Below are 27,583 nucleotides of genomic sequence, written 5' to 3'. Positions count from 1 at the left end.
TTATTGTAATTAATTTTTGACCCATTTTCAAAAAAAAATTTGAAAAAACAAAATGCGCTTTAAGTTTTACACTGTCTGCTCTTCTGTGAGCTTTTCCCACAGTCTATCTTTTCTTCCGAAGCTCCTAAATCCTTTGAAGCAGAAGGCTGTATAATTTTCTAGACGAGTTATAAAAAAACGTTATTCTCTCAAAGCCATATTTCTTAAAATCCCCCCTCGTCTTTATATTATAGTTAGTTAAAATTTTTAAAATGCAAATATTTACCTAATACCTAACTACTGTGTTCAAATCAATTGTTATTTTATAATCCTGGTAACGTAGAAAAGTCAGAAAATATTTTAAAAATTGAATTATATTTGAATCTGTTTTCTTAAGAAATATTAATTACTTAATTTCTTATAACGAGCAGCAGTGGTAATAAAATTACACTGTTTGAAATTGATAAGATAAGAATTTATCATTTAATTTTATCAAAATCGTAAACTCTTTAAAATTTAATGATCTAATTTTGAAAAAAAAATTATAAAATATTGTTGATCAATAGCTCGTCTTTTAATTTTAATGTCAGTAGATTATACCTACAATTATAACCGATATAGCCATTATTGACTTTCTTATTATAGTTTGACGAAAAGGCTGCACATCATAACCATAAAAAATTTCATTGAGCAATTAATTTAAGTTCTAACAAAGTTAATTATTGTAATGTACTTAGAAAATTGTAAATCTGATTCTTGATTTTTGGTAAGATTTGATGTAAATTCAATTTCTGTGATCTAAACAATTTCTTCGAAACTTAACAATGCTTACTTAAATATAGTAATAATGTAAAATCGGTCTACAGTTAAGGTTAAATTTCCAAGTTCCGAAATAGGCGAAAAAATTAATTAGTCCGTCATTTCACCAATCGGAGTTGAAACATAAATTTTTGTTAAAATCATGAAATCATAATAATCTTTTAAAATGGTTTATTTTACGATGCTCTAGCATGGAAAAACGCATTTCTCTCTTCGGAAAACTCGATATGCAAAATGTAGTACCGCATTGCATGCCGTTAAAATGCCCATAATTTAGAAATATTCAATGTTAGTCGGAATATGATTTTAATGAGAACATCTTTGGTTGTAAAAATGTACGAATAAATTAAATTGGATTGCAATTGAAAATTCACGAAATATTTATATAATTCACACTGTTGCTTTTGCTTGCAGTGTGCCATCTTTCTTAACATAATATTATTTTTTCCTTATTTTCAAGTAAAAATTAACTAACTGTTTAAAATAAAATTGAATTACTGCATCAATCTGTCATCTAAGTAGTTTTTCTTGACTGACTATGGGAGAATGGAAAAGATTACATTCTTTTTTTTTAATATTTTAAAATATTCTTCTGAAATTATGCAATTTTCTATGCAAAAAACTCAAAAACTTTTTTGAAAAGCATAATTTTTACTTCACGATCTATAAAATGTTTGCGTTATATTTTTTAACTACTAACTTCTTACGTAAGTATAGGGAAAAAGAAAATGAAAAAGAAAAAAAACAAATTATGGAAATTAAGAACATTATTCAGATTTTCTGAATACAATTCACTAGATTATAAAATTTTAATGCGTTTTCTCATTTTTTATAACACTGACCATTAAATCATATTGTCTACATTGTCATCGTCATATTCTATATATTATAACGTAATTTTATTAATACTGAAACATTACTATTACAGTCACTTTAAAATCATTTTTTTTATGCAATTGAATTAAAAAATTATTCTAGAATTCAGACCATCATTTTTCTACAAAAAAAGTTATAAATATTTTTCACATTACATAATATTCTGCGAACCTCTGTAATGTAGTCGTTAAATAATAATATTGTCAAACAAGAAACACTGAAAAAAAAAAATGAAAGTTGAAAAACTTTGAAAAATTTCATTTTGAAAAAGGAATTTTTTATACATTTTATACAATATGATTTGTGTATGTGTACATTTTATATACCTAATACATACAAATTTTAAAAAATGTACACGACCGAATAGAAAAAATAAAACATAAATTTTTCCACTTAACATCGTCCTTAACTTCATCACTTAGTTGGTTGTTTCTTTTCTTTTTTTTACAACAATTTAATCAGTCATAAAATTCGTTGTATTTTCGTATTGTATACAAGTATACATATACATATATGAGTGTGTGTATAGTAAAAACTAACTTAAATTTTGATTATAAGCCATAATTTGTATAGTAAAACACTTTGAAAACAACCAATTGTTTAAATTATATTAAAATTTAAGATAGAACAGGACTTTGGAATGAGCACATTTCAGAAATTTAAAAATAAAAACATTTTTTAACATTTTTTAATATTATTTTTGAATTTAGCAGAAAAAGGCTGTTAGATTTTAGCCAAACTAAAGAATTTGTTATGGCTAACAAAAGACTGTTTTCTTAATTGCTATAGTTACTAGCTGCTTTGTCAAATTTATATTGAAGTCTGTAATTGTTAATAGAATGTTACCTTTTATATGGAATTTTGAATTAGGTTTAGATACCACAGAAATGAACAGTGTTAATTTTTACTATTTAAAATCATTTTTGCTTTTATAATGCTCCAAGTTTCAAGAATTTAATATCAATATTTCCTTACTAAATTGTATTTTAAGTTGTAAAATACTGAAAACATTGCTAAAGTTACACGTCAGCATAATGTTGTCACTTTTCTATATATGTCCGTGCATAACTCGCTAAGGATTTCATATTAAAATTTTGTAAATATCCGGAAAATTTCGCAGACTTCATTCAACAGACCAACAACTCAAAGTGAGGTAAAATTTGATTAATTAATTAATTTAATCCATTAATTTTTTCATGTGTGATAACCCTGATAGTAAATCCAAGCTAAAGGGCGTCACCATTATATTTTTTTATTTTCTTACCCGGAATGACAGAAAACATATTAGAGATTAAATTTGTCAGTCTAAGTTTGTAGAGATATATTAGAGAATAAATTTATGTCTAAGTAATAAAATGAGATCATGAAATTTCTAAATAAGCCTTCTTTTCGAAATTCGGAATAAAAGTAATTAAAATTGTGTCTTTCTGTCTTGCAATAAGAATAGCCCATATTTTAAAATTTTTACATGGTAGGTGTATTTGAAAAAAAAAAAATACTTTAAAGAAAAATAAGAAATTTGACTGAAAGTAGAGAACTAGCCACATACTCTTTTAATAACATTGAGAGAAACTTTTAAGAATAATAAATTAAGAAACGCGACAGATTACATTTTCAATGTGTAACAATAATTTGAAATTAAAATTTGATATTTTTATAACACTGTAAAAATGAAAGAGAAAATAAAAGCTTTATTTTATATTACATCTCCCATCTCTCTCTCATCAGCATTCCCTTATAGAAATCCTTGAAATGTGTGAAAAAAAAAATAATTTTTTTTTTATAAATATAAAATTAAACTGAACATAATAAAAAAAATTTAGACATTTCTCAAGGATATTTTATTACTCTACTATGGACCATTGCCAAATTTATGTTCTGGTAATAAAAACCTGCAAATTGACGCCATATTGTCGTTTCGCATTTATATTTTGGTAAATTTTTTTTTCTGTTTCCTTTTTTTTTTGCGTATAATGTAAATATAAATATGCATAAAGGAACCTTTTAAATGTCATCATACACAACTAAATATAAAAGTATACACAATTATAGCAGAAATTCACCCATTCTCATATATAGTTAGAATTGGTATAAAAAAAATCATTAAAGGATACTTGAAAATAAAAAAAAAGCAAAAAAATAAGATATAAACTTTATGAGAATGTCATAAATGATCTGATATATTACGAAAGTCATATTCAGTGTAATTTTAACCAATTTTTTTTTTCGATCTCTACTTTTGCATACTTTTTACCTAGATATAAGAAAAAGTGATTGGTGACAATAAAAAACTTTCAAGGATGAAAAAAAAAATGTGTTAATAATTTTGTTTTGATGAAATTTTAAATTTTATTACAATTTTTTTTGTTATAATTTTAATAAAATGTGAGTAGATCGATGTTGTTTTGATCAAATTTAAAAACATCGAATTTTATTAAAAATTTTTATTATTCAAAAGAATATTTTGTGTCCAAAAATTTTTATTCATATTTTCGTTTATTATTATTTTGTTGTCGACAATGAAAATTTTTCTAGACCAAACATACTAAAAATATGCAAGAACTGTGAACAATTCTTGTGTAATTCAAATGAGTTAAAGAAATGTTTAAAAATTTATAAATTTTCGCAATTAAACTGTTATATTAATAAGGGAAAAAATTTCTAGATTTAGACCTTTTGAAATTTTCTCAAAAAAATCATTGTCAAAGCACTAAGTAAAAAGATAACTTCTAAAGATATTTTTTGTTTGAATGATTGATTATACTTGCATCCGCACCAACGATATAAACTCAATAATCACAATATATAGTCAATTAAAAAATTTATACAAGATGCTAACGTGAAGTTAGAATCTTTTATGAAGAAAATGTTAAGCCCTTTTTATTGTGGCTATCCTCAATCAAATATGTATATATCCAATTTATTTATTAACAACAAAGATATAATTCAAGTATTTTTATTGACATGCTTTATCTCGAAAACTATCGCACAAATCCAATTGATTGTAAGAACGAATATAAAGAGCAATCAATCGCGTGTGAAACAAGCCCCCGATAGTTACTCTATGTCGCATAGTTTCAAAATTATAAGCATTAATTTATATGTAGGGAACATTTGATACCTTTTTATTCAACATGCTGCAGCTCGAATATGTGGTTTATATATATCAACCCCTGCCCTCAACCTTACATTTTTTTTTGCTGGAAATTGATAAAAGAGTTTATTTGCCACGTTATATGAATATATGAACACAATTCTGTAATTTCAATGATTATTAAATTGCAAAATTTACTTCGATTGATAATCCTCACTTTGCCTAATAATGACTTTTAATGATACCTGTTTAACTTGTCAATATTGTAAGGAAATTTTTTATCGAATTAGAAAGAAATCATTTAGTTTTCGAGTCCGTCCCTATTAAAACTTGTTCTCAAATTTTTTTAAATTTATCTGTAATGAGATTGTTAAAAGTGTTTTATAACACATTTTTTTCTTTTTCACTTCAAACTTATTATTTCATACAATTTTATATTTATATATTACTTTATACTTTTTAATATTTTTATTGTTATAGGAAAAATCGCGAAATGAAAAGCGCACTCATAATATTATGATGACGATAAAAGCATGAAAAAAAATAATATAATAATAAAAGACCTTATTAAAACTTATCAAAGAAAAGGATTCTATATAATATAATAATATTGCTAACACTGTATATTGCTTACAAAGAAAATGAATATCATAATTTGTCAGTAAAATCTTATGGTCTTCCTTTCAAAAAGAAAGTATGAAGGAGATTAGAAATTTTTCTATATTTTATACATATAAAATTTTTTTAGTATAACAGCATAAGAAAAACAAACTTAAATTTAGTATATAACATTAAATTATTGCAATAACGTATGTATGGAAAAAAAGGATAACATAATACGATATGTGTATATCACATATATCACATATGAAGAATAAAAGTTAATGTAACTATGCATATACGATTGTGTGTATGTTATTTAGTAATTTAAAAAAATGATGAGCAATTTCACCAAAATTGAATGTTTTATTATAAAAGAAAAAAAAATATTAAAAAATAAAAAATTTTTATTAAATTTATATACACAGTCACTAAATTGTTATACTGTAAAATTCGACACAAGAAAAAACTAAAAAATAAACTTACCATTTTTGTTCAAGTTACGCCACAGCATGTGTTATAAATTTGCAATTTCTTTTATAATAAATTAAAAAAAAAATTTTATCTTGAATGAATATATTGCTCAACTAAACTTGCAGAGTTGCCCGATGTAAATTTTATTTATTATTGATAATTGAGTCAAATAGATTTTTAATGAGAATATTAGATGCATTTCAAAAAAATTTTAATGAAAACAATCTGATATGGATAACGAAATGTTCCAATAAGGGAAAAGAATTCAAATCGACTTTGTGATAAAAATTTACAGAAACCCATCTAAACTATATTAGATCATAATAACTTAGATATTGATCATAATAACTTGGATCCTACCTAATTATACTTTTATATTTTCACTCAAAAAAATATTACTACATCTGTAATATCCTTAATTAATAGTAGCTTCTTGTAATAAAAACAGGTAGTAGTGAGGATAGGGTAAAAAATAACATTTTTTGCCACGATTTATTGCACTACATTCTTAACATTTGTTGCTATCTCATAGCGAAGATGAAAAAATCTTATACTGCTAAAAATACAAGTTGTTTTCATTTTTCGTGAAGAATTTCACTAGGTCAATTAAGAATGTAGTCAAAAAATTTAGCTACATTTTATATGTCACATTATATGTATATCATTACAGAATAAAAATGTATTCAAAATGGACGAAGGAATATGGCTAACTTTGTAATTTTAGGAACTTCCGATTCTAAAGTTGTAGTTATGTTTTTTGGCTACCAAAATAGTGATCAATTTTTCAGTGTTGTTCGAATTTTTAAATTTTTAACATTTAAGTAATTATTTTTTGTATTCGATACCTTATTATCAGTCCCCCTATTTTTCTTTTATAATAACGTATTTACACATACAAACATAATATTATATAAAATTATTATCCTTAAAAGTAAATCCTTTTATAGTAAATCATAATATTTTCTGCTTATTTTCTCTCTTTTTCTAAAATATTATTAATATTGTATACACCATAATATTATAAGTATGATATGATTACATTTTGCCAGATATTTTAGAGTTATAATATCAGAATGAATTCTATTTTACAATTTAAGTTAGTCTTGCTCAGTATTTGTTAGTTTTTTTATTTTTTATTATTTTTCATGGTTAAGGTTTTGTTAACCGATTTCAAATATATACAGCATATTTATATCTAAAAATATGGGTTCATATAGAATGAAGTTAATGTGGAATGAGTTAATATAAGAAACAATGTTATGGGATAAAAATTTTTTTAGATATAATGTAGTGTTACAAATTGATGAACAAAATCAAAACTATTTTAAACTCATTCTATTCACATGTATTCGGTACATTTCTTATCAAACAATATTAAATTTTTGTTTATTGAAGTGTTAAAATATTGTAAGAATATGGTAAGGAAAAGCAGTTTAAATAGCAAATTGTAAAACCATTAATTTTTTTAAAAAAAGTGCAAAATTTACTTACTTCTGAAAAATAGCTACACTCTGCTTAAAGAATATTCAACGTAACTATATTAGTATTTATAAGAATAAAGTCATTTAGAGTAAGTTAGTAATATTTTCCAAGTTATTCTGAAAATAATATTAAAGAACAACTTTTAAATACATGGCTGTGCAATTGATCGAAAAATTTTCTATTCATAGCTACAACAAACCCTAATTAAATTAATCAATTCCGACTGTCAATTCAATGATGGAAAAATCTTCAAATTCTAACATCGCCTTCTTGATTCCAGCTCCGCAATTCATGTAAAATCTAGAAAATATTCATGAGTAATTTTAATATTTTATGAAAATGTACACATATGTACATCTTAATTTTTTATTTCTCAAATTTAATGTAACTTTTTACTGGCTCTTTCTTAAACGTATATAAAAAAAAAATAAATCAAAAGGTATTTCTTATCCTTAATAAAATTGAAACATAAAACCAAATATGTATGTATATACAATAATCTCCCTGTGCTTGTTTTATGGCTAAGTTTATAATACTGGCGGTATTGTAATGAATGGGCATGAAAGTTCATAATAATATTTGGCTTTATAAAAAATAAATCTAATTTCGGTTAGAATTTTTGAGCCAAAAGTTTTACGAAAAATAAAAATACGTGCTTCTTAATCTTATGAAATATACAACTTTTGTTTCATCATACTCCGCCCTAATATTTGAAATTTTATCATAATTTATGAAGTTTATTGCCCTGTAAGTCTTTCTAATCCTCAACAATCTTATTTAAAATAATATTAGTGTACTGCGCTATTTATCATTGTAGTATAAGAATATTTTATAGCTGGGATTAGTCAGTTCATATTAGAAAACTTCATATTAATTATTTTTCTACGAATTTACTGGAATTTCGCATAGAGCTTCTTTAAAGCATTATTTAGGCATTGGAGAATGTTGTAAAATACTACTATTGATAATTTAAGTAAACTATTTTATAATCTTTCTAATAGCTTAATATTTCTGTATACTTACTAATAAATTGCAATTTAAAATGCAAACTAAGAAGTATCGGCATATTTTCAAGTGGTTTTTCTAGTAGTGTAATAAATTTTTATGACATATCATTGAAATTCTTATATTTTATAAATTTTTCTATAAAAATGATATCCGACTATGGAAAATTTGTTATACGGATTTTATCCAGTAAACTATTAACTTAAATATTTTCTTTAAAATGAAATCAATTATTTTCTTCGTCACCATTTTAACAGTTGTTGCTATAAGTGCGGCAAATTTTATTCCACAATTTGGTTTCCCTGAAGAAGATCCAAGCCGTCGCGGTCGCATTATTAATGGACAAGAAGCACAGCCTGGTCAAGCACCATATATTGTTTCATTGAAAAGTTCTCCATCTGGATCACATTTTTGCGGTGGTTCAATTATTGCACCACAAGTTGTTTTAACTGCTGCACATTGTTTAGGTGGTAATATTTATGTTGTTGCTGGTTTACATAAACGTAATAACGAAAGTGATACACAAACTGTAAGAGTTATTAAGCAATTGGGTCATGAAAAATATAGTGGTGGTGTTGGACCATATGATGTTGCACTTTTGCAATTAGAAAAACCTTTGAAATTAAATAATCGTGTTCAAGCTGTTGCTCTACCACAAAATTCAGCTCAACAAACTGGTGAAGGTATATTATTTGGATGGGGAAAAGATACACCATGGGGTGGATTACCAAATGTTTTACAAACTGTTACAACTGATTTATTACCATATTCTGAATGCGCCCGTAAATTACCAAGCGGATCACCAATTCATTCAACCAACATTTGTTCTGGATCACGCAATCAACAAATTTCAGCATGTAATGGTGATTCAGGTGGTCCATTAGTACAAAATTCTAATGGCAAAATTGTTCAAGTTGGTATTGTCTCTTGGGGCTATATTCCATGTGGACAAGCTAATTATCCATCTGTATATACTCATACTGGCTCTCACTTGGATTGGATCTCAAGTAAAGTAGCCAAAATGAATTAATTTAAAAAGTAAAAAGAGAATTTTCAAAAAGATAAAGCTGCTAAAAATAACATCCTTAAACCTCTTCGTATTTTTTTATTAATTTTTGTTGTTTTAAATATAATCATTGCATATTACGTGACTGTTTTATTATTTTAATTTTAAATTTTTAGAAATAATTATTGGACACTTGAATGTAGGTATCAAAAAGAGAATGTAGATTGAAATTTGAATCACTTATGTTTTTATAATTCTCTTTCGTAACAAAAGCAACTAGTGAAAATTTGTATAGGTACATCAAATATATTGCGGTATATTTCAGAAAAGCGTATACTTGAGCTTACTAAATTAATCCGTTTCCTTACCTTGTCATTAACTTGTATAATGACTCTTTAAACTTGTATATTATTGAATATTGCTTCTATAAATACTTTTACTGCTAAATTTTATTGCAACATAAATTTCCAATAAATTTAGGAAGTAATTGAAAATTTTTTTAAACAATGTTTAAGTCGACTATCTTTTGACATTGATCTTCTTTCTGATCTCGCAAGATATTAATTTTTTATGTGAAAGTCGTTAAATTATGAGAAGCAAGTAAATTATTTTAAATTCCTCTTAAGATGTCATAGTATCAACAGGATAATTACGTTATAGAAAGCTAAGTCTACTATTGAACTTGTCGTCATAAATTATGGTATAATTATGATAGTTCAATGTAATTACAAAACCTATGAAATAGAAATTTTGATTCTACATTAATTGCAAATGCGTGAAAAAAGTAGTAGTATAACCATGATATGAAAAAGAAATAGTGTTGCCTGGAGAACGAAAAAGTAGTGTACAAAATTTTAATGCTATTCGACTTCTGTTAATTTTCCTTCTGAGTTAACATTTTAATCTCTTTTTTACATTTTGGCATCAAGAATTTTCCTTTAAATCTCACACCAAGAATAATAATTATAACCATTTTAAAATATCGTATTAGCATTAATATCAAATTGGGACCTATCCATGCAATATTTTGATTCAAAAATCAAAATATGTTTTAAAAATTATAAGAAAAATCATTGATTAAATTGTCATTATATTACTCGTAATAACTATATTACATTTTGCTTAAAATATGATTTATATTAAAATGGTACTTAACCACCCGTCACTTATTTAATCGTTTTTACGCATACAGTCAACAACGTCCACACGTACATTTAATTTTTTACATAAATCCTCGTATTTGCTTTCGGCTATGATAAGATAATATTGAACCAAATACAAACAAGGTAAATTCAATTTAAAGTTTTATAGATTTTTTTAATTCTTATACAAAACAAATTTACCTCACTTATAAATTTTATCGGACATCATCTTAACACAATTACTTACAACATTGATTCTAATATTTTATTCGTACAAGAGTTATAAAGGTGATTATCTGAATGCAAACATTATTAATAATAGATAAAATAATGTAAATGAAATTTATGTTATATGTTTTAAGAAAACAATGATTTTGACTTTTGCTCTTATCAAAAACGTGTCTTTTTCCGATATAAAGTCTTATCGGTTATATCGAAACATCTAAATGTACATGGATATGCATAAATGTACATATTGTGTTATGATTATAAAATACGTGATTTAAACCCACAAATTCAACAATCCATAAATTTTTCTATTATTTTATATAGGTGTATAACAGTAATAATAATAATTGTTTGTGTGCTTATTCAATATAGCAAGCTATTTAATTGTATTTATTTATATAAGAAAGTTGTCAAAGTCATGTACATTTTTATAATAAATAATTATTTTAATAGTTGTATTACATAATATTATTATGTACATTCATATACTGTTATAATTATTTCCAAGATAATATTATAATAATCGTTATTATTTTATGAAAATTTTTCACAATATATTTATCTTCTACGCACCATACTGTATCGTAATGATGCTCATGCACATACATAAATTTAAAAACTAAAATTTCTTATTCAATCGAGAAATTTAACATAATACTGTAAATGCAGAAATCAACACAATAATAATAATTATAATAAAAGAAGTAATTGCAATAATAGTTTTATAGTGGAATAAAATTCAACATTTTTCGGAATGAAACTTACATCACTATACAATTATAAAATATTTTATTGATATTTTAATATGAATAGACCAGAATCTGATGCAACCCAACCAAAAAATTTTAAAGTTTTAAATTAAAAGTAATTTTTATAAAATATAATGTAGATAAGAACTTATAGTTCAAATCCAGTTTAAATTCGTTAAAATTTTTATTCCTAGTATGAACCAGAAAGTTATATACGTCTATATGGTAACTAGTAACAATAGAAATTGGTTGGAGTTGAGCTTTCTCAGCGTTGGAGAGCTCGCATTCACCTGCCTGAGGGATATCTTCTCGTATTTATTTGGAAGCGGGACAGTTAAAGTGGAATATGGGAGGACAACAATAACCCATGGTTGGCTGCGGTGGTCACTACAATCTACAATCAACAAGAACATAGTCCTATTGATTATTATAGAAGTTAATTTTTTATATTAAAGTATAAAAACACAAATTTTTCTTATTGTTAGCTTTGGCTTTTAGCTACACGCGAATAATTATAAAATGAGAAAAATCATTCATTAAAATTGGCTTAAACTATTTTAATTTAAATGAATTTAATTTAATTCATAAGAAGATGAGCACAATTAAAGCGTTCCATATGGTGTTTCTTTGGTCTTTTATAGTTTGGTTGGGATAAGGAAAATATAGAGCAATTTCAAAAGCCTTATAAAAAATTTTTTTAATGTGAATAAACTTAATTTAATTTTGCATACTTTTAGGAGACAGTCAGCATTTAAATTTTTTTAATACTAAGTAATTTGGACAAATGTTTTACTCAAAACGAAAAATTAAAAATTTAGAATTTTTAGTGATTTTTCATTTTTTTTTTGGAAATAATGCTTCACTTGACAAAAAAATCAAATTTTTAATAGACATTTCACTTTTTATAACTAACTAATTAAGCAAATATCTGATTTATTTGGTTAAGATATTATTTTTTTTACTTTTATTTTCTACACAATTTTAAATTTAGAAAAATTGCCTTTTTTTCTTAAATGGCACTTCCTCAGAACGTCATTTGCATAAAATTTCCAAAAATCATGAATTCCAATATTTTTCGCTGCTAGCGTCATGAATTCCAATTTTTTTGGTAACGCAAATGATTTTTGTTAGTAACGCAAATGATTGTCATTTTTGATTTTTTTGTGTTACTGCATTTACAAAAATTAATTATTAATATGACGGATTTTGATATTGACATGAAAACAAGGAAGAAAAAATAAATTTTTATTTACAACTAATACTAGTTGCAATATTTAAACGTACGTTGACACTAGTTGTTATAACTGCAAATGAAAGTGATTGACATGATCGTGAGAACGATGATATTCTGTTCTGCGAAAATACCGATATGTGCAATTAATATGGATTCCTAATTTGTGGTATAAAATTACAAGCTTTAAATTAGAAGTTTTTTATTACACATCTCTCAAAAGTATTTATGAAACAAACTTTTAAAACCACATGCAAATCGAACTGATATTCTAAATTTCAATGTCCTACGATTATTTTTTTTTATAAATTACATTCAAAATCAGCAATTACACTTGTCTCGTGATATAAAATCGGCTAAACCACTAAGAAAACAAAAAAATATGAATTCTAAGCATATATTTTTTTTTGTTATTAAAAAGCACCCTGTATATAATTATTTTCCTTAATTTAAATAGAATAAAATTAACAATAAAAATAAAGTGAATATAAATGAAATAAGCAGAAAGTTATGAAAATTCTGTTATTACCATTTGATTGAATAAAATGGAAGTTGTTTAAAAAGTTTTCTGAATTATTCCATTTTTATTTTTTAAACAAATGTTGAAAGCAGGAAAATACACAAAAAAAACTCTTAATCTTAAGTGTATTCTTTAATAAAAGAAAACTTTTTTTTTTAATTTTTCAGCGTTGAAAATGGAAAATAAAGAAAACAAAACTAAAACTCAGTTGCCATCTTTTATCCCATCAAACTTTGAAATAAAACAAACCCACACAGAAATCAGAAGTTTCAAAAACGAATATTTATAATTTTTTCGTCCTTTTTACGTTTCTTGTCCAAAATCAAAAGAAAATTTTGATTTTTTTTCGTTTATTTTTTTATGCCTCTAGTTTCCTTACAAGTATCGTTGATACCTTTCCAGGCTATTATATTCAGTCTAAAAATTACCACCTTCTAACTGCTTGTATATGGTATAAATTTGCCGCATTACAAAACACAGCAACTGAATAGAACAAAGAGAAAGGATAGACGAGGTAGTTTTTCCATCAAATAAATGACGTGACAAAACAAATCATATAATTTTATAAACGGAGTTGAAACAACTTTGAAAGGTGTAACTTTTTTTGATATTGTCGAAAAGCATTTGACTAAAAAAAAACAACGAAACAAAGGAATAGCAAATAAAAATCAGACATAAATGAAAAAAGAAAAAATTAAAACAAAAAAATAAACTTTTCAACAAGTTAAACTTGACAAATTTTCAGAAATTTTTCAAAACAAAAACAAAAAATTTAAAAATAACACAGCATTGCTATAATGGAGAATGAAAACATTTTCACTTGTCAACAATTTGATTTCAACATCATCTAGTGGTGAAATGACAAAAGAAAATAAAAAACTTAAGAAGAAAAAAATTAAAAACAAGTAAAAACGTTTTAGTCGGTATAAACCGGCTGAATTATACCCTGCACCTTTCGTTGTTGTATAGCAATTACTCAAACCTGTGAACCCATTCTATAGAAACTTCACGGATATGTCTGACCTATAATTGGACACCCGACTGCCATATTTCATGAATCTGACTTTATTATTTTTCCAAATATTTAACATTAGGTTCTGGAGTTGTATGGCAGGTACCCGAACTTGTCAAGCAATTCCACTAAAACTTCAGAAATATATTTGACCTATAATTGGACCCATGACTGCCAAGTTTCATGAATCTAGCTTTATTATTTTTCTGAATATAAAAAATTTGCTTTTTGGAGTTGTATGGCAGCCACCCGAACCGGTGCAGCTATCCCATTAAAATTTTAGTGCATATGTAGAATGTAATTGGACACATGTGTACAACATTTTATATTTATAGCTTTATTAGTTTTTGAAATATTTAAAATAAACTCTTTGACTTGTATGGCAGCTACCCGAACTCGTTGTCCAATTTTAGTCCAATTTATGTCCGAATTAGTCCAATTACAATAGGGTTCGTCCTTGGTACAAAAGAAAAAACTTGTGAAAGTTTGGTGTCGATTGCATTATTCATTATTGAGTTATCGTGCGATCGGGCGGGCGGACACGTCTAAATCGACGCAAAATTTTACGCTGAGCAATAGTATATATATGTATATGTCCATACCGCAGATGACTCCTTCAAGTAGTTACAAACTCCATACCAAAGTTAATATACCCTTCATGAAGTGCAGGGTGTAAAAAAACAAAACATATAAAAAAATAGACTGAGACAAAACTACATTTTTTCTAAAAAAAAATTTTTAAATTTCTTTGAATGTTCTTAGCGAGAATTTTACAAACGTCGAAATGATTTAAGTTTGTTTCTGTATTTAAGAAGAAACATTGTTGAAAAATATTGCTAAGTCCTATAATTAATGCCTTGCTACGCCTTTTTATCTGGTAATCAAAAGCAGAAATTATGATTAGAAATATCGTGATCTAATTCAGAGAACAATAAGTGAGAATCAAAAACTTGAAAGTAATTCCAAAGGTATAAGTTTTAATCGGTTTTAAAAAAAAATTAACAAGGAATACTCTAACAAGAACCCTGGTTCCGTTGTAGAGAACTACTTCATACCTTTAAACATATCTAAAGAAATAATGTTAATAGATCTTCTTAAAATTTCATTTTTAAGATAAATTGATCACTTGCTCGAAACAGTAAACTTTTATAATAGGTCAAAGAAAATAACTAAACCAAATTTACATTAATAATTAGGTTCTTGTACGTTACGAATTTACCAAATAATACTGGAAAGACATTTGCAAGATCCTGCTTAATGCTTTTATTGTAAATTTTCAAATACTAAACCCCAATCCCTCGTACTATTGGTGTTTCCCTCGTACTTTTGATATTTTCTAAAATAAATCAAAGCTGTATGTATTTTTGTTGTTCGTTACATAATTGCACTACTGTAGTTGTGGCGAATATTTTATCATTTATTTAGCAATTAAAAAATAATCGTTTTTTGATTAGAAATCTTCTAAAATTGCTTTGATTTTATCAGAACGTTTTAAATAAATCTAATCTAAAAGTCATAAATTAACACTTTCCAAATTTCCATATTGAATAGAAGCTTAGAAATTTTAATACTGCAATGATAAATATGAAATTTGATTTTAATTTCAAACTCTGTTATCTTAATCTAGGCATCAAACACTTGATAGTGGTAGAAAGAATGGTTTTTTCCTTATTCATTACAAATTTTAAAAGAAATTGCCGCATTAATTAATATGAGCTTATCAAGTAAGTCCTAATCAAATAATGTAGATCAAATGATTAAATAAAAAATTTCTTAAGTAGCATTTACTATAAAAATAACGGAAATTAATCGAAAAGTTATAGTTGAGTTTGTTTCATCATGAAATTCGCAATTGTTTTAGCAACCGTTCTTGCAGTAGCAACTGCTGACGTTATTCCACGTCCTGGTTTCCCAGAAGAAGATATCTTCCGTGGACGTGTAATTAATGGAAAACCAGCCAAAGTAGGAGAAGCACCTTATATTGTCTCATTGACAAGCAGCCCATCTGGTTCACATTTCTGCGGTGGTTCTATCATTGACAATCAATGGGTTCTTACAGCTGCTCATTGTATTCTTGGTGGATCAATCTATGTTCATGCTGGTCTTCATGACAGAAACAACAAAGATGGACAAACTGTACTTGTAGAAAAAGTTTTCTCACATGAACAATATGGTGGTGGAGTAGGACCATACGATATTGCAATTATGCGCTTATCACAACCCCTTGAATTAAATGATCGTGTCAGTGTTATCAATCTCCCAACATCTGATGACCAACAAAATGGAGTTTGTACCTTATACGGATGGGGTAAAGATACACCATGGGGTGGATTACCAAATATTCTTCAAACTGTTACCACTGATTTATTACCATATTCTGAATGTGCTAGAGCATTACCAGGTGGATCACCAATTCATTCAACCAACATTTGCTCTGGATCACGCAACCAAAAGATTTCCGCTTGCAATGGAGATTCAGGTGGCCCATTAGTACAAGATTCAAATGGACAACTCACACAAGTAGGTGTTGTTTCATGGGGATACATTCCATGTGGTGAAGCCAACTACCCATCAGTATACACTCATACTGGTTCTCACTTATCATGGATCGCCAGCAAGAAAGCATTATACAACTAAACTATTACTCGACAAATTTTTAATAGTGTTTTTAATATTCTTGATTTTAGATTGTTTTTTGTATAGAAATTTTAATAAAAAATGAAATTTTTTAAAACGCATTAAGAAAAAAAGAATTTTTTTATAATTTTAATATTTTATCATTATAATACTTTAGATAAATCAAAAAAACTTACGGAACAAGGAAGAAATTCATAAAAAATTGTCTATGAAAGTATACGAGTATATTAACAAAGATCTCGATTGTATTCTTTAAATCAGATCTATGGCTCTATTATGTAATTCGATTTTAAAATGAATTTATACGAAAAGGTTTTTTTTTCGAGACTCGAATATTTTTTTTTGACGATTATATTCGTTTTGTTGAACTATAAATCTCGAAACTCGAATCAAAAACTGCTCGATTTTCCAGTATTTGGTTCGGTAACGAAAATTTCAAAATACGCAAATACAATAAAAATTAAAAATGTAAATCCCTTTTGATTTCTTTTGTTAAAATAAGTAGCAATATGAAAATAGAATATAGGAGTATTATAAAAGAGCATTATACATTTAGTTCATTCTATGTATGTACTACTACTTTTTAGCACTTTTCCAAAAAATTTTTGAAAAAAGTGCTTAATAGTTTCACTCTGTCCGTCCGTCCGTCCGACTGTCCGTGTGTCTGTTTACAAAACTTCTACACCCTTTAAGATAGAAAGCTGAGATTTAACACCTACATAGACCTTCACTAGAAACTTATTTCCGTAGAACAAAATTTTTACCTATCTCCCCCCCTCTAGAAGTTATACCCCCCCAAAACCCTAAAATGGCCTTTTTTAACTATTTGTTGCAAAGAAACCATAAGCATTTTTGAAATTTTTCAAACGCCTAAAGGCAGCGGCTTGCTTCCCATAGCGCGGTATACTATAGTTAAACTTTAGAAAAACAAAATGGCCGTTCAAATTTACTGTTACCGAAAGTCTATTTTTTTCAAATTTTTGATGTCGTTTTTCTTCTAGACCCCAGCTTGTAGAATCTTGAAATTTTAGGCGCTTTAGACATTAACAAATAGTTCATTTCGTTAGAAGAAAATTTTTTTCCATCTCCACCCCTCTCAAGTTATCGCTTCTTGAAATTTGTAAAATTTGAATTTTTGACGCCTTATATTTCCGAAACCGCAAGCTTTTTCAAATTTCTATAAACGCAAAAAGCTAACGATAAATTCCATAACATTCCATAACATTAACCCTTAAAATCGAGCATTATGTTAACCCTACTTTATATTAATTTTTTCTTTATTTCAAAGACTGCGTAAATCGTTCATCCTAAATATATGCAATCCTAGAAATAGTTTTGTATATGAATGAAAATAATTTTAATAGGGTGATAGGTATACATAGACTATATTTAAAAGCTGAATTTTCACTTGTTGAAGAGAAAAGTGCTACAATACAAACCATTGGTTTGACCCAACTTTATTTTGCTACATCTAATATTGGTGAATCATTTTCTAAATTATAATTTATATTATAATTAAAATCATCATCAATATTTTCCTCGTTCTTGAATCCAATTTTAAGACATTGTGTAGAGCACAACAAGCATTGAAAAAAGATGCACTTGTTGCTCATGTGCAACAAGTAAGTAACGAAATCTTCCTTTCACAATCTCGAAAACTATTTATATTACTGACCTAGCTGGACTATGATTTTAGGTTGTGCTAATCACGTGCCAATCTTGACCAATTTAATTATTGGTGATACCCCCGGAGATCTGAGTACGGTGTTGAGTTCATTACATATTTCATCAAGTACATATCTAAACGATTCTTTATTTGACCTGAAGTTCATTATAAAGCTAAAAATAAAAATTTTGTTTATATTAAGAACATTGTATTTTTTTTTGCTGTACCTTTCCTCGGTGAGTTCAAAAATATTTTTGGATTGCTTCCGTATTTTCTTCCCTGACACCGAACCATCTCTCAACACTATGCATTTTTGCGTTAATATTAATTATAATATATGTAAAAATTTAAAACATACTACTACTTCACAATTTATATTTCGCATATTTGTAGTTTGAATCGATTCGAATTCGAATAAGAGATACATAATACGCTACAAGAAATGCTCTCAAATCTCAATTTTCTAATTAAAGTTCGCTTAAGTGAAAACATCAAAGGAAAAATTTTCACACTTGCTTTGTTTTTTCGTGCGAAATAACAAGAACTCTTGCACCTTCACCATTGTTAAACAAAATATCAATAATTTCGAAAAAGTATTACAGGAATTTTACAAATGGTGGCTTGGTATTAAATTATTAAGATTCTGAGTTTTGATTTTACAGTTAAAGAATTAGTGATGTGATTTACGTAATATCTTTCCAACAGCAGCACTTGGCTATATTGATGTAATCAAGGATAATACTTTCTCATACATTATTGTCATACATTATTGTTATTAGTAAACAACAATATTAATAGTTTTAGAACTACGTAATGGTTTCCTAGTTTATTGCAATGATTACAAAAATTTATTGATTACAATTAAAATTTTTGACACATTAAATACTTTAAAAACTCAAACTATTTGAAACATTTGCTGCAATTATTGTAGCGCCGTTGTTAGGCATTGCATACCCGACGGTATTTGACCTAATTTTCAACTGACCCTGATCGACAGGACCCTTCCTGTGTGTAGACCCACCAACTGATGCTGTTAGCCAGGGTCTGTTGTTAACACCTAACTAATCACATTATAATATTTCTGCTCCAGCAAAACAGCCATGCAAGTAGGTGAAAATAAATCTAATACGCTTTATTTTACCTACCGTATTGTGTATAAAATAGGTAGGTCATGTGATGGCAACAAATTTTGCGTATCCAGTTTTTGGTGGGAATGCACTTCTCCATATTAGGGAAGTGTAAAACTATTTTTAGCAACCTGTCGGTCTGTCGATCTGTGTGTGCACGCGTGTATCTCAAATTCGGCTCAACCGATTTTGACGAAATTTTATATGTAAGTTTATTTCGACCATGGCACTGATTGATCAACTTTTGGGACATATCAAGCCTCGGGAACTGCACTTTTTAGCAGACCTGTTTTACATTTTTGGTCATTTTGAAGAAAATATTCAACAAATTTACTTGAAATTTCATATGTAAGCTTCGCTCGACCATCTGCGAAATCTCCTAACTTCTGGGAGAATTCAGGCATCAGCAACTGGACGTTTACTACGGGCCAAATATACATTTTTGCGTATATAAAGAGAAATAATCAACCGATTTCATCGAAATTTAATATTTAAATTCTTCATACTAAAACAATGAACATATAAATTTTTTGGAAAGATCAGGACTCGAAAACTGATTTGCAGGCCGATATTACTTTTTTCACCATATCTACGGAACTAATTGATGAAATTTCTTGAAATTTGATATTTCAGTTTTGGTTGTTACCGAAACTAACTGACGAGCATTTCAAAGAATTCGGGTAGCACAAAGCGAAACCTTACTATGAGCCAAATTTACATTTTTCTCGGTATGTTAACTATAAGCTTCCTAATGTCCTAAAAATGGGAAAGAAGTATTTAACAGACATTTTTAAAATATTCTGTAACACTTTCACTTAACTAGACAATACACATTGTGGTCGGTTATGTGCTGACCACATCAGATTTTTTTTTGAACGCAAAGAAACTTAGTGGGATGTCAGCTGAGAAATTTTCGTAAAATGAAAATTTTACTCATTATTTATGATATGAAATTTTCCCGAAGAGGATACAATGCAGCTTTTTCACGAATAAAGTTTAAATAGGTTAATTATTTGAAACTGGTTTTGCACACAAAAAAATATTTGGAACGTATTCTCTTAGAAATTACTAAAAATATTGAACAGACTTTAAATCAGCATCCATTGGTGGGCGCTCCAATACCATAAAAGCTGATGAATTTATCGCAGTCAAAGTAGGATTACGCAAAATTAAAGATAGTCCAAAATTCTGGAAACATTCAGTTTCTTTTATGAAATATGGAATGAACTTGGGTACGATAAAATATAAACTAAACGGTCAATAGAATCATGATTCATTTTGAGTGTTACTTTGAACAAGCCTCTTTTTAACAAGAAACTGTATTGATACATTTTTTACAAGGGAAATAATATTGCTCTTAAATTTGTACGTACAATTTCTAATTATTTGCGGTATCATTCATGATATGATATTTAATCGTAAGTATTTCTTTAAAATCAGAAATTTTTGGAATTTAAAATACATACGTGCCTTAAAATATGGATATTTTTCTATTACCGATATCTCAAGTGCTTAATATTTGTGTGTCAAGTAACGGTAGGAACAATTTTTTTAATTTTGTCATATTTTAGGGTAATTGATTATGATTAGATCTTTCTGTGATTTGTGAAATTAAAAAGTCTTGGAAATGCTTGTCATAATTTTATTAGTTTTTTTAAAATAGCTGTCCTAACAAAATTATAATTTCCAATAAAAATCCGGTTAAACCATTTTGAAAGTAGTATAGAAATAAAAAATCCGTTCATATAATTGTTATATGGACTAATTTACTAATAAATTGTAAACTTTTTGATTAAAAAAATTTTTGATTAGAGATAGGGAAATCCAAAAGTTATAAAAATACTAATAGCCTGTAGAGATTTTACTATTTTCGTACAATTTCATTAGAAATTTTATAATTTTTTATAATATTTTTCAAGTAGCAAACACACGACAAGTAATTTTTATATTAATACTTTAATTTTGTGATAAAGAAAGCTATTAAAAGATTTAGATTCCAATTGAAATTTTTTTATATTTAATTTATTTTATAACTTAAATAGATAACTCAGTAGCTGGAAATAAATGTTACGTATAATGGAAATTCGGAAACAGAAAGTGAGAAATTCCCTCAGTTATAAAATAATTTAATCTATAAAACAAATTCTAATAAACTAGTAAAAATATCTATTAATCTTTATACTCAATCAGCTCATAAAATCGTTGTTGAAGTGTGTCTTAATAAATTTTATTGCACTTTTCTAAGTTAAGATAAGTTAAACGGTACACATAAATAAATTGAGCATCCACCTCTGCCCGTTCTTTTCACTTTAGAATAACAATCTAGACTTAAGAAAATATTATTCTTTCCCTCAAATTAGGAACTTTTATCCCTTAAAATTAACAAGCAATCAGTTTTTGCGTATTTCTTTCTTATAAATTTAGTCAATATGAATCATAATAAGGGGCACTGTCATTTTATATTGTCAATTTTGCACAAAAACCAGGCCATTCATCTATTATATACAGCAATAAATAATATTGTTTGTGTAAATTTTGTAAAATGTGAGCTGCCTCTCACGGCTACTAAAATGTACGTACCTAAATAAAACAGATATTTTTAATATTTATGTAGCAATAATAATGATATGTAGCTTATGTTGAATTTTGTAAATTTAAAATTATTAGCGAATGACAATTCTATCGTGTGTTCTATACGAACTACTTTTTCGAAAATAACTACTTTTTCGAAAATTGAAAACATAGTTCGTAACTGATTTTTTAATTGTAAATACTTATCTGTATTGTTTACAAATACTTATCTTTATTGTTTATTATACAAATATTGAAAAAACCAGAATCGAATTCTAACTTCTTGAGTTATGAATCGTACGCAACCACTGAGTTACCGATTCAAATCGATATAAATAATTTGTCTCTTTTAAAAAGTTTTGAAATATATAACGTGAAAACCTCTCTGACGATACCACATTATTACCCTATAAAAAGGTCCTTTCGTTTATTTCTAGTTCTAAATATAATTAATAAACAGATTTTCAGTAATTTTTTAAAACTAAAAGGAAAGTTCAGATAAGAATGGTTTATTACAAATAATTCTTTAACACAATAACACTTTTCATACAAAAGTTGACCTGAAAAATGTTTGCTATACCATAAATATCTCTAGTTATTTTATTTTTGGCAGCAAAAATAGCTTTCGGTTTATCAAAATTAAACTATTGTATATAATAATAATTAGACTTCAATTTTAATTAAATACTTTTATTTTCAATCAAAAATAATAAATTAAATTTTTCAATACATATTCACATGCTACTTTGCAAATATTTTAATAAATAGCTTTTCTAATATAATGCTTGTTTGCTTCTAATCCATTGTAAATGAGAACCTGTGTGAGTGTAAACTGATGGATAATTAGATTGACCACATGGAATATATACCCATGAGGCTAAACCAACTTGAACGGTTTTGCCACCTTCTTTTTGTACTAGTGGACCACCAGAGTCTCCATTGCAAGCAGAAATTTGTGCATTGCGTGATCCAGAGCAAATATTAGTCGAATGTATTGGTGATCCGCTTGGTAGTTTCTTAACACATTCAGAATAAGCAAATAAATCGGTGGTAACAGTTTGAAGAATATTTGGTAGTCCACCCCATGGTGTATCTTTACCCCATCCGTATAAGGTGCATACTCCACTTTGTTGTTTTTCTGTATCGGGAAGATCAATAATAGCAACACGAGAATTTAATGTCAATGGTTTTTCTAAACGTAATAATGCAACATCATAAGGTGCAACTCCGCCAGCATATTTTTCATGTGAGAAAACTTTTTCTACACGTACAGTTTGACCATCATTTTTATTATTTCTGTCATGAAGACCAGCATGAACATAAATTGATCCTCCAAGAATGCAATGAGCGGCGGTAAGAACCCATTGTTCATGAATAATAGAGCCCCCACAGAAATGTGAGCCGGTTGGGCTACTTGTCAATGAAACAATATAAGGTGCCTCTCCAACTTGTGCGTTTTGTCCATTAACTACACGTCCACGGAAAGTATTTTCCTCAAGAAAACCTGGACGTGGTACAACTGTAGCAGTAGCTACTACCAAAATACTTGCTAAGGTGATTGCTAATTTCATTGTTAATCTGTTAATAGAATTTTTAAACTAATATTCATTTGACTAACACACATGGTTTATATAGAAGTTAAATAGTGTAAGATAACAATTTTTTTGAAGTGAATGTGATTAGAGTTGGATTATATGGTTGATAATCTGAAATTGATACTTATTGTTAGTAATAAGTCTTTTTTATGTAACTTTGAATTAAATATTTTAAAAACGGTTAACATTAATAGGAAATTTTTGTAGGCTTAGAGTTTTGGAAAAAATAGACCATTAGAATTACCTTGATTCCTTTGAATGCAATACCGGGAATTCACAATGAAATTCTAAGTCAAAAACGTTAAAACCCGCTTAATTTTTACTTAAAACTTTATTTTATTAATTATTTTATACTTCCAAATTGGATAACTAAATATATGTATATGTATATGGCAGGGAAAGGAAGGGATATTTTAGGGAAAGGGTAGTTATTTTTAATTAATACAAACTAATTTGTTTTTGTATTATGTGCTATGTGCAATGAGAAAAATACAAAAATTAAAAGCATTGAGACACAGGTAGAAGCTATCATATTCATATAGTTCATATAGTTCAATCAATCATATTCATATAGTTTATTTTGCCATCATTTCGAAGATTTTATTAAATGATATTGAGGGTGTTCGAAATGATATTATAATAACGGGTGATTTTAATGTTAACTGGTTAGTGGAATCTTCTCAAAAATATAAGATTAATCAAATTTTAGTTGATTCAGCTCTGAAACAATTGATAAGTGAACCTACGAGAATTACAGTAACTAGTAGATCTTTAATACCAATATTAAAGTAAAAGTGAAAAAAAATTTTAAATTAGTGATCATGAGAGCTTACAAATTATAATTGGAAAAACTAGAATTGAAAAAAAACATTCAAAAAGAATTCAAAATTCTACGATATATTAAAGAGAGTTTCATTAATTTGCTTTGCAATAGTCAATTGTTAATTACATTTTACGAATATTTTGATAATAAGGTAAATATTTTTAGTATTGAATTTAAGAAATTTATAGATAAATTTGTAATTAAAAAAAAGGTTAATAATAATAATACGAGTAATAATGAATGGTATAATAATGAACTTGCAATAATGAAAAATGATAAAATTAATAAATATAGAACAGCGGTATGGACAAATAATGTTAAAGAATGGCAAAATTATAAAATAGTGAGAAATAATTACAAGTTTATAGAACTAAGAAAAAATGAGTTTTTAATGAATACATTTATTCTTTTTAAAAGAACACATTTAAAAAAGTATGTGAATAAAATTATCGAACTTAAATTTGGAAATGTTATTTATACATAATAGCCAATAATTTTAATAATTATTTTAAGGAAAGTATAATTCAAATTAATAGTAGTATTCAAAATGTACCATTTGTCAACAGAGTTGCACTATTTCAAATGCTATTTAAATTTAGGCAAATAAATAAAAACGAGCTAAAACAAATTTTAAAATCTATGAACAAAAAAAAGATATAAATCTTATGAGTGTCCAAGTTATTGTAGATTGTTTTTACATTGGTGATACTGTCACTGGGTTACTAAACGAATCAATGAGGAGAGGATGTTATCCAGATTTTTGGAAGGAGTCAGTAATTGTACCAGTTGAAAAAATAAAAAATTCAATTGAATGTGATGATAATAATACACATGATAATAAGAGAAGCTAAAATACTGGAAAAGGTTATTTATAATCAATTGTTTGAATTTTTAGATAAAAATAATTTGATTTTTGAGTACCAAGTTGGGTTTCGGAAGCAGCATATAGTTGCGAAATGCTTTTGAATTTGGTCATTACTAATTGGAGAGTGGAAGTAAACAATAAAAAAGTTATTCTAGCAGTATTTATTGACCTAAAGAGGGCCTTCGAAACTATTGATCAAGACATACTCTTAATAAAAATAAAAAAACAATGATGTTCGCAGAACTGAGTTAAATTGGTTCTACTATTATTTAAAAAATAAAAGACAACGCACAAAAATCAATGATTTGGTATCTGGAGCTTTTTTAGTTGATTTAGGGGTGCCACAAGGAACAATCTAACGGGTTCTGTTATTTTTGACCTATATAAATGACATAGAGAAAGCACTTGAATTCTCAAAATAATTATTATTTGCGGATGACGCTCTATTGTATGTAAACGGCGATTCAATAGAGGAGTGTTTGACGAAGGTAAACAGTGATTTGAATAACCTAAGTCAATTGTTTAAGCAAAATAAACTCATGTTAAATGTAAAAAAATCTAAAGTAATGGTCATCAATGTCAATTTAATGAATAGTGTTTTGGTCGATAAAATTCCACTGGAAGAAGTAGTTGAAATTAAATATCTTGGATTAATTATTGATAATAAATTAAACTTTAAATGTCACTTCGATTATATATATGTAAGAAAATAGCGAAAAAGATTTACTTTCTTTCTAAGATACGTAATCAAATATATTCAAATACTTTCATAAAAGTTTATAATTCTATTATAAAGCCACATTTTGAATACTGTTCAACGGTGTTGGTGTTTTGTTCAGCTGGGCAGATTGAAAAACTGCAAAAATTACAAAATAAAGGAATGCGCATAATTCTTAGATGCCATAGATTTTATATATCTATGTATCTATGTAGATTTTATATATCTATGTTGGATGCTTTACAATGGCTTAGGGTAAATTAAAGATTAAAGTTTGACGTTTATTTATTTGTTTTTAAAATGAAGGCAAAAATATTACCGGGGTATTTGTGCAATAGGCTTATTTACGTTGAACATGTACATCACAATTTCTTAAGAAATATTTTCAACTTTAGGCTGTATTTTTCCGCACTGAAGGTGCCAAAAAATCTGTACTATGTAATGGATTAAAAGTTTTTAATAAACTACCTCGGGAGATCAAATGTATAGAGGATTTTAAATTATTTAAAAAGCAAATAATTGAATATGTAAAAGTTAATTTTGATTAGTAGTAGTTTCTTTTTGATCTTTACTTTATTAAATTCATCTAAAGAAGAAATATATACTTCCAAAATTATTATAGATACATACTACAATCCTATTATTGTTGTTAAATAGTATTAAACAAAATAAAGAAATAAATAAAAAAAATAACTATGTACATACATATATCTAAATGTAAATGTCACTACAATACGCAAACCAAAACGTAAATTGATATTATATTGTGTTGGTATTAATCAAACTATACCAAGTTCGATTTTCTTCTTAATTTCAATTACAGGACAAGCTTTTAAAAGTATTAACTGATAAACGCATTTAGTATGTGCCACTTGTGAAAAAAAAACTTTTAGCTAAAAATAACCCTTATAATTTCAATATTCTTTTACTTAGTTAAATTATAGACTAATAGCTGTACAAATTCTACTTGAGATAATACAAAATGTACATATAAAAATGCTGATATTTTTAATTAATCTAACGAAGTAGTCGCGTGTATCTTATTAAGTCGCATTAAAAAAATATTATCAAGACAACAAATAATATTTTATTATATCATATTACCTAAATAAATTTGAAGGTTCCAAGTACATACAAAAATAATGATTATTATAGTCTATTCTTTATTGGTAACAGCGCGGATATTAATCGAAAAATCTACATACATATTACCTACTAAAATCCATATAGAATTGTAACATAGACAATAATTATTCGCAGAAAAATGTGCATATTTATATTTTCGAAAAAATGAGAAATTTCCGAGTAGAACTCCAAATTTACTTAAAATGTTTATTTGCAATACAGTTTCACAAGATTTTATG

General features: G+C 26.8%; 1 protein-coding gene across 1 annotated transcript in view; it reads left to right on the top strand.

Moving 5' to 3' along the window:
- Positions 1 to 8,496: 8,496 nt before the first annotated feature.
- The window catches only part of LOC129615160 (uncharacterized), a 30,707-nt gene continuing 11,620 nt past the window's right edge, over positions 8,497 to 27,583 (top strand). The window contains exons 1-5 of the mRNA XM_055530255.1: positions 8,497 to 9,351; positions 16,046 to 16,848; positions 18,417 to 18,476; positions 24,411 to 24,569; positions 26,298 to 26,474. Coding sequence (XP_055386230.1) covers positions 8,550 to 9,351; positions 16,046 to 16,848; positions 18,417 to 18,476; positions 24,411 to 24,569; positions 26,298 to 26,474 — 2,001 coding nt within the window. The 5' untranslated portion in view covers positions 8,497 to 8,549. The remainder of the gene's footprint in view (positions 9,352 to 16,045; positions 16,849 to 18,416; positions 18,477 to 24,410; positions 24,570 to 26,297; positions 26,475 to 27,583) is intronic.

Source organism: Condylostylus longicornis, unplaced genomic scaffold (assembly GCF_029603195.1).
Source record: "Condylostylus longicornis isolate FDR11 unplaced genomic scaffold, ASM2960319v2 ptg000135l, whole genome shotgun sequence".
Lineage (NCBI taxonomy): Eukaryota > Metazoa > Arthropoda > Insecta > Diptera > Dolichopodidae > Condylostylus > Condylostylus longicornis.
The sequence above is the reverse complement of the archived record's forward strand: the minus strand, read 5'-3'. Positions and strand labels throughout refer to the sequence as shown.